The sequence below is a fragment of the Cryptotermes secundus genome, unplaced genomic scaffold (genome assembly GCF_002891405.2).
Source record: "Cryptotermes secundus unplaced genomic scaffold, Csec_1.0 scaffold954, whole genome shotgun sequence".
Taxonomy (NCBI): Eukaryota; Metazoa; Arthropoda; class Insecta; order Blattodea; family Kalotermitidae; genus Cryptotermes; species Cryptotermes secundus.
In genome coordinates this window covers 165,112-173,473 of record NW_019727792.1, presented here as the reverse complement: position 1 = coordinate 173,473, position 8,362 = coordinate 165,112, and the positions used below count along the sequence as shown (strand labels likewise).

The 8,362-nt window shown below is 41.0% G+C and overlaps 1 protein-coding gene and 1 long non-coding RNA gene across 2 annotated transcripts; one reads left to right on the top strand and one right to left on the bottom strand.

Moving 5' to 3' along the window:
* Positions 1–2,267: 2,267 nt before the first annotated feature.
* LOC117282354 lies at positions 2,268–3,530 on the bottom strand. Its single transcript, XR_004513076.1, has 2 exons — positions 2,763–3,530; positions 2,268–2,493 (listed from the first exon to the last, which is right to left on the bottom strand). It is a non-coding gene; the product is annotated as an uncharacterized LOC117282354 (long non-coding RNA).
* Positions 3,531–6,292: 2,762 nt separating this feature from the next.
* Positions 6,293–8,027, top strand: LOC111865033. The gene has a single exon (XM_033751654.1). The coding sequence runs from the start codon at positions 6,326–6,328 to the stop codon at positions 8,021–8,023; it is 1,698 nt and encodes a 565-aa protein (XP_033607545.1). The 5' UTR covers positions 6,293–6,325; the 3' UTR covers positions 8,024–8,027.
* Positions 8,028–8,362: the final 335 nt, after the last annotated feature.

Below are 8,362 nucleotides of genomic sequence, written 5' to 3'. Positions count from 1 at the left end.
CTTGGAAAATAGCCAAAAGTCACATGGAGCCACGTCGGGGGAGTAGGGAGCCTGACGAACCACAGGTATATTGTGTTTGGCAATGAAAGTCTGAATCATATGTGCATTTCTTACATTCCATATGTCAAATCTCAAGTCCAGTATTCTTAGCTTCCAAAGAATATGACCAGAGCTCTCTGGTGAGAAAATGGTGCAACAGATTAAAATGATATTACATATCATGTCACTACCATGTTCTCAGTTTGCACTGCAGGAATATGACAGTCATCTACTGAACTGTAGTGGTCCGTAGTGGCCACACTCAGAAAAAAAAGAAAACCAGTTCATCTTGATATTGGGTTATTGGGCTTTATCCATCGTTCTGGTTTTTAAGATGATAAATAAAAACACGACGTTTCGGAAACTGGACCAATCCAGTGATTGAGGCTAGCTCTTTCTAACGGACCCAACAGAATAGGTGCATTCCTTCACCTGAGGACGGAAACATCCAGTTTCCGAAACATCGTGTTTTTATTTGTTATCTTAAAAACCAGAACGATGGATAAAGTCCAAAAACCCAATATATCAGTGTGTTATACACCATCGTCAGAATCCTACAGTCCATCTTATTATATATTAAGCTCAATTCTGAAGTGAAATGGTATGTAAAACAAGAATGAATTATATTCTGAGTTCATGTTCTCTGAAGTGCTCTGGCTTTATGGTAGCAGTGTGCATAATATGCGCCACCTTTATCATGTCTGCACTGACAGCTACAGTTATGGGATAAGCTGATCTCCTTATTCAGGGAATCCAATTTATCCTGAGACCAGCTGGCTAGAAACTTGTTCTCCTCAATAGTCCACCGCTTGCTGCCAAACTGGTTTTCTGGCTTATCTCAGTATTGCTGACATTTAGCATGGTTGTCCTTGAGAGATGCAGAAATTCAGTTCACAGTGTTGTGAAATATCACATTCAAAAATGGAATGCAATAGAAAGTTTCACAGGAAGTGTCTTGACAGTACAGTGCCATGTCATGTAACAATTCTCAATACTGTAACAAAATTACATCCTAAAGGATTGCCTTGATCAAGACAAGTACTGACTGAAGAGAAATTTGTGGATCCATGTGGCTTACATGTAAACTTATGATAAGTGTATGATACATTAAATGCAACTAAAAACATGACCTGAAGATGTGCCGAAACATGTCATTGTACACAGCCACCCTGTCTGCTGAAAACTGTGTTGTGCTGATACAATAAATAATTATTACATAAGTTAAACTACAGTGGATCAGTAAGCCATGAACTAGTCTGATGATAAACTGTACACCCTGCATAACTGCTATGTACCTCTATAATGTGAAATGATAGTACAGAATTATTATCGCCTATGTAGTCTTTTCGTTGAATAGCTGTTATCTGCCAAGCCTGAATTGTGAGTGAGCCAGAGGGCAGAAACATTCAGGTGCCGGATGGAATGAGACGCAGCAGCTATAAAGTCATCAGGCTGGAAACCAAGGGCTGACAGTTTCTTTATTTGATTTAGGGGGAGAGAAAACAGGATGAAAACTCTTGACGCCTCTTGATACAAACTGCATATTTTGGTACGATGTTTAAAATCGTTGTACTAAAATCTTTTTCGTGATCAGCTGTGTCAGTGTTGACTTAAACCAATATTTCATCTCTTCCTCATCCAGCATCAGGGTTGATGTGGTGAATAACCATACATCATTGACATATACAGTGTGGATCAGTAGGAAACGTCAATATTATTGGAGGTCACAGTACCAATCATTCTAAGCAAAAAAGCAGATATGTACATGTATCCTACTCTGAACGGTTTCTGAGACAGAGCTATTTCATGTTATCGCCTGCATAAAGGAACGTCAAGATGCACTCAGACCTGCAACATGCCATGTCCTCACACGAGTTGCAATATGCACTGATGATGATGGAATTTTTGAAAGCTTATTATACTACCTATGAAGGATAAAGTGTCCAAATTAGGATATTATATACTGACAAGCCACATCACCTGCTATCATTTGGATGATGAAATGCAGGAGATCCTGCACCAGGCAGTCACGCACACACACACACACACACACACACACAGAATTTTCAAGGCAAAACATCCACTTGGAACAAGATGGAGATGGAACAATAACATAGACTGGAAATGAGGGAGACAATGGTGATCAGATGGGGATAGATTTAGATCAGAATTATATTGTCACGTGTAGGATGGTACATGTGACAAAATGATGGGTTCTAGCTCGGATGGTTGGAGTTATTGTCACTTTGGTTACAACCTCTCTTAATCACAATTAAATACAGGAAATAGTGTTAGCGCTGATTTACACACTTTCCATTTCATTGTCGTACACACTAGGATGAATACTCTGTCTTCTTGGGATTTTCATGATGTATGTTTTCAAATGCCATAAAAATCTGGTGCTGAGATTCCATGCTTGGCTAAGTTTGAACTCTTCCTCTCTGATTATACTGTCTGGAAGCAATTTTATAAAATTACAAAATAAAATCCTTGCATCTGGCATGTGGTGCTATGGCATTTAGCTACAGGTGCTTAAAATTCTTATTCCTAGAGTAACACCATATGAGAAAAAAAGAAATAAAATGTATGTCAAGTATATGGAGTACGTGGATGTGAACTGCACAGAGCAGGCTAGTGCTTAGCTTTACTGTCAAGCCCACAGATCTGTGCTTCTGATGACATGAGAGCGAAGGGCATATTCACTGTGTGTAGGCAAGCCTCACCTTTATCATGGCAGCATCCTTTGGAACAGCATCTTTTGCCTCCTCCTCTCTGGACATACAACTCTTCCTACAACGCACTCATGATTTCCCCCTTTGCATGCTCTCTCTGGGAATGTGGTTCACTCTCATATTCAGTTATGCAGTTCCCCTACTCTGAGTTCATTCTGAAATCTAAGTATTTTATCTCTTGCTCTGGTAAGCAGTGCACTGAAAGACAAACATGCAATTACTAATCCTGCATGAAGAATAACCCTCTCTTGTGTAATATGGCATGTAAGCAACTTCGCAATTTCAATTTGACTGTTGTCTTCATGTGGGATACTTGAAGACTACATGTCAGAGCTTATGATAAGGGTGCCGAAATATATTCTTTATCTGTTTCTGCATATTACACATGGCAATAAGTCATTCTCATTTAATATATTTAGACGAAGGATAAAACTGCACAAGTCACTGATCTTCATTAACTCATCTGTGGTGAGAGGGGAAGCACATTTCTGGAGTCCTTACCCAAGCATAATTCATTGCACATAGGAAACCAGTACTGTTTCGATACAAATATGGATTTTGCACCCCTCTCCCCCCCCTCCCCGGCAAAAGGCAGGCAATGAAGGACTGAAGGTTAAACAAATAAGATTTCTAACATATCTGTAGGTTTTTCTAGAAGGAACTACACAGTGAATAGTATTACATGAAGTCAACTTCGGGAATTGCGACGAGGTGATCACTTGCCCAAAGAGTCCTACCATATGTGTAAGATCTAGTAAAACCGAAGTGAACGGAGTTCATGGAGGTAGGCCTAGGCCCACTGGGGCTGTAGTGCCAAGGGAGAAAAAAAAAACTTTGGGAAACCAGCATCATGGGAGATATCAAAATATACAGGCAACACTTGAGAAACCACTCAATAAGACTGGACAGTACTTCATAAGAGAGCAAATTACTATAAATTAGGTTGAGGAGAGATGTTGGAAAACCAAACCAGAGGTGGTTAGGTCAACTTTCAGTATTAGAATGGCTCCAGGAGGCACTGTCTTTGTATGAGGAGGAGGAGGAATAAGAGGAGAAAGATGCACAAAAATGAGAAGGAGAGGGAGAGGAAGCAGGCACCTAGCCAGGTGGATAGCAAACAGTTGGATAACACTTAATCATATAAGGGCCGTGCTATGCTCCACATACAGTATTTATCAATTACGCATGCAGCACTTCACTAACTTTCACTAAATTTGCCTATCCTTATAACAGTAAAGGCAACAGTTTCTTGCATGCATCACAGCTGACACCATGAAGCACTGGTCTGGCAACAGTACCACTGACACTGGCTACTGAGAACACTTCCATGTCACCAGCATGTACTGCAGCACCCATGTCCTTCTGTACTTGATGAGTAACATTGAATCTCTGAGGAACACCATCAGGCATTTCCTTGCCATGACTTGTGGACAGATTTGGTGCCCTGAGCAATGACTGTAGGTTATCCAGAAGAGTAGTATCATCATCCACACAATTAGTTTCACCCAGACAGACCTCTAATAGCAAGTGCACTGATGATGGTAATCTTCAGGGCACCTACACACTGTCCCATAGCTGGGTTATTGTTCCAACCAGAGTACGAATGAATGGCTCCAAATGTGTTCACAAGGGGATGATCAAAGAGCTGTTGCCAGGTATTCACCACAACACCCTCCTGAAAGAACATTAAAAAGGAAATTAGTGGGCTTCCTTACATGATGGACTACCACACTTCTTCAGATTTGAAAATAACATGTTACTTTACACAAGAGACTGCCATTATAAAATTTTGTACATCTGATTAAATTATTTCCTGTAGTGAAATCCTTTTCCAGGAAATGTCTGCTGCATGAATGCTTCTTGTGCAGCAGTCTATAAGAATCAATAGTGCAGGATATTGCAGCTTTTCCTGCCCATCCTACAGCCCTCTAAAAATAGAACATATTGTCTCGAAACCTCAAAATAGTTCATTAGTAAACATTACAAACATGGTGCATGTGCTAAATTTTGTTGTTGAATAAACTGAACACAGACAGAAGCTAAACTTAATTTCTTTGTTGAATTATGCAACATGTAATAAAGCAGTACACCCAAAATTAAAAGATACATACCGCGCTGCATCCTTGTGAGAGTCGAAGAATTTTACTTCTTTCTGTCTACTGAATGACAAGTACCCAGAAGCACTGCAAGTTTTTGTTCTCTTCCTCATATATACTGCAAGAAGCAATACAAAAATTGTAACACCATCACAGTGCACTTAGAACTCCTTGAAATTCTACAGACAGTCTTTGGGCTAAACCGAAAATTGCAGAACATCATAAAATGAATGTGGTTTAGATGACAGTTCATCATCACCTCAAAAATTTTGGGCTTGAAAGTATTCTATATATTTATAATTTGATTTGTTGTAGTAAGAATGACATTCATATGCACAAATAATATGTTTAACATGGAGATGAACTTCGTGCATAAATGTCTACTCATGTTTCACAACAACATGAAATCAAAATTAATACCTACCAACTTCCATACAGCCATTTAATTATGGGAATTCAAATGGGTTTGTTAAGGCTCTCTGATTGGTCGAGAGTTGTGTACAATTTCTGCCTCCTCACATGGTTACGACAGTTAAGACCACAACAAAACTGAAAGTGTAGAAGCTAAACCGGAAACCATGATCACGAGTCTAATGCATCTTTCACACTGATGAATCATTTTACTTTTCTTCAAATAAAATTATCTTCCTCACTACTAGTTCACTCAACTGCCACACAACACAAATCCCTAGGTATTTTATTTATTTTATTTTATTGCTAGTGGGGTGGGACTAAGTCCCTTGTACTGCTGCCACATCTGGCCTATTGTACTAGCCCCAGATGATAGGTGAAGGTGATTGTGAAGCAATTGGTGGAATGTAGATTGGCAGGGGAAACCGAGGTACTCAGAGAAGACCTACCCCAGCGCCACTTTGTCCACCACAAATCCCACTTGACCAGACCCGGGATTGAACCCAGGCCGCCACGGTGGGAAGCCAGCGACTAATCCCTACCTAAGGAACAAATCTAATAATGTTGGGCCTATCACACACAATGGGAGGGAGAAAAAAGCTGGAAGAGAAAACTGGCCAAGTACCACAATGACCAGGGATGGAACTTTCTAAATTTTTAGAAATATGTGGTTACCTTTGAAGTCTTTCTTGTAATACTATCGCTTGCAGTTTCAGAATTACTTATAAAATGGCAATACTTTCAAATTTAAAATGTCTAGATAACCAAAAGCGTATCAGCTGTTGTAAATACAGATTGCGTAATAAGTAACAATTTTTCGGTACCATAGCGAGTACTGTTACGTAACGCCTCACAGTCGGTCTGCGGTTACGTTACAGCAACGTCACCAGTTGACACGTGGAAGCCTGTGACGTGGCTGCGTTGCAGTGCTATATAAAGCGTTGGTCTGTGGCTCATAAGCTCATTAGTGCTCATTAGTCTCATAAGTTCAGTGATTAGCTGTGTGTGAAAGAAGCAGAGCAGAATCTGGAAGGAGTGGGCAGAAGAATGGACGAGTTTCGCAGTGAGCTGTGCAGTGGGATTGGAGGCATGAAGTACGGCGACCCACGTGATAGTGGGAAAGGAATTATCCTCAGCCGTCGTCAGAAGAAGAAGCTCGCTCGTCAACGTAGGGAAAATCAAGATCAAGATGGCATCCCAGCAAACAACATGAGCAAGAGCGGAGCCAAGGGTTTACGGTCAGTCGATTCTGGACACGGGAAAATAAATGGACAAATTATCACCAGTGCCCCCGCACTACGCCTGCATTCCGAGATGAACATAACGAACAGAATCCTTTCGATATTTCTCAGTCCATATATCTTAAGTTCAAATCAGCTTCTACAGCTAGGCTACCCGGTCGAGAGTCGCGTACATCCTGGGAAAGCAGTTATCTACAAAGACCCTACTGTTTACGCACTCTTCCAACGGGGCACAACTTCCTCACGATTAAACGTCAATGCTACTGAATTCGTTCCTTTACGGCGGATGGAAAATTGCCAACAGGAATCCCATGCCATCACAACAACAAGAAAGACATCAAATATCATGGAAAACGAACATCGGCTATTAGAGAAAGCAGTAAGTGAAACTGAAGGCAATCAGAACAGTGATACGTTTAGTGCTAACCGTGGTGTCGCTGCATTTCCCTGTGATAAGAAACTCAGCTACGAACGCTACGAAGGAGGGCGGTGTGAAGGTACTAGAAGACCTAGCGGAGACAGGAGTGACAGGAGTGTGAAATTTCAAGGCGTGACGGAAGTGGAGGACAGTAAATCACCAAACGGTACCCTGAAGAGCGAGGGCGAAGATCAACAGTTGAGTGATATTAGTGAGAAGAAGTGTGTCCGCTGTGGTCGTGGATTCTGTTTAACAATGGAGGGGAAATACGCGACTCAAGAAAAGTGTATTCATCATTGGGGCAAGATAGAGAACGCAGTGGCACCCCAGTTGCCCCAGCCCCACAAGGTCGGTGTCGTGGGTCCTGTGAGAACAATAAGACGTTACAGTTGCTGTGGAGGTAAACCAAATTCAGGTGGGTGTAGTGTGGGACAACTACATGTGTGGAATGGCTTCGGCCCCGGAGTGAACGACTCACTTGATGGTTATGTTCAAACTCGTGTTCGTAAGACATTTCCACCTGATGGGAATTTTGGTATCTATGCAGTAGACTGTGAGATGTGTTACACAGCACATGGCACTGAAATAATTAGAGTGACTGTGGTGGCGTCCGATGGTCATCTCGTGTACGACAGGTTGGTGAAGCCAGAGAGCGACGTTATAGATTATAACACGAGGTTTTCAGGAATCACGGCACATGATCTCAATGAGAATGCCACAAAATCATTACGGGATGTCCAGAACGATTTAATGGGCTTCATAAATGCAGACACTATACTTGTGGGTCATGGATTAGAGAATGACCTTCGTGCCCTGCGCATTATCCACGGCAGGGTCGTCGATACATCTGTAATATTTCCTCACTCTAATGGTCTTCCATATCGTCGGTCCCTGAAGACACTCGTAAGCGAGTTCTTGCAGAGAGATATTCAGCAGGATTCATCTGGACACTGCAGTTTTGAGGATGCAAGGGCCTGCATGGAACTGATGTTGTGGAGGATCAGAACAGATTTTAACTGCATTTTTCAAAGTGGTGTACAAAATTTTTTGCAGTTGCAGAATAAATTTGCATGTATATGCTTTTAACAGATTTTGCCTTTTAATTATTCTGTTGTTTCGTAAACGAGTCCTGTTGTTCTAAGTTTATTCACCAAATTATGAATTTTGTCTGTTGTGAACTTCAGTGTTAAAATTTTCGATGACATTTGCTAACATATCTGTATTTCACATAGGTGTGATGCAGAAATATGCGTTGCTTTAAAGTATGTTGAGCCCTGCCATGCAATGCCACACTGCTGACTAACTGTTAACTGGGAACAGATGGCTCATCATGCTGACAACTGTTGAAAAATCATAAATTCTCTTGTATTAATATAATATCATTCAGAGATCTACAAGTTATTTTCGTTCATTGACAAATAAAAG

Bases quoted from the DNA above. Each gene is read 5' to 3' on its own strand.
- LOC111865033 (XM_033751654.1), top strand. From the start codon at position 6,326: ATGGACGAGTTTCGCAGTGAGCTGTGCAGTGGGATTGGAGGCATGAAG.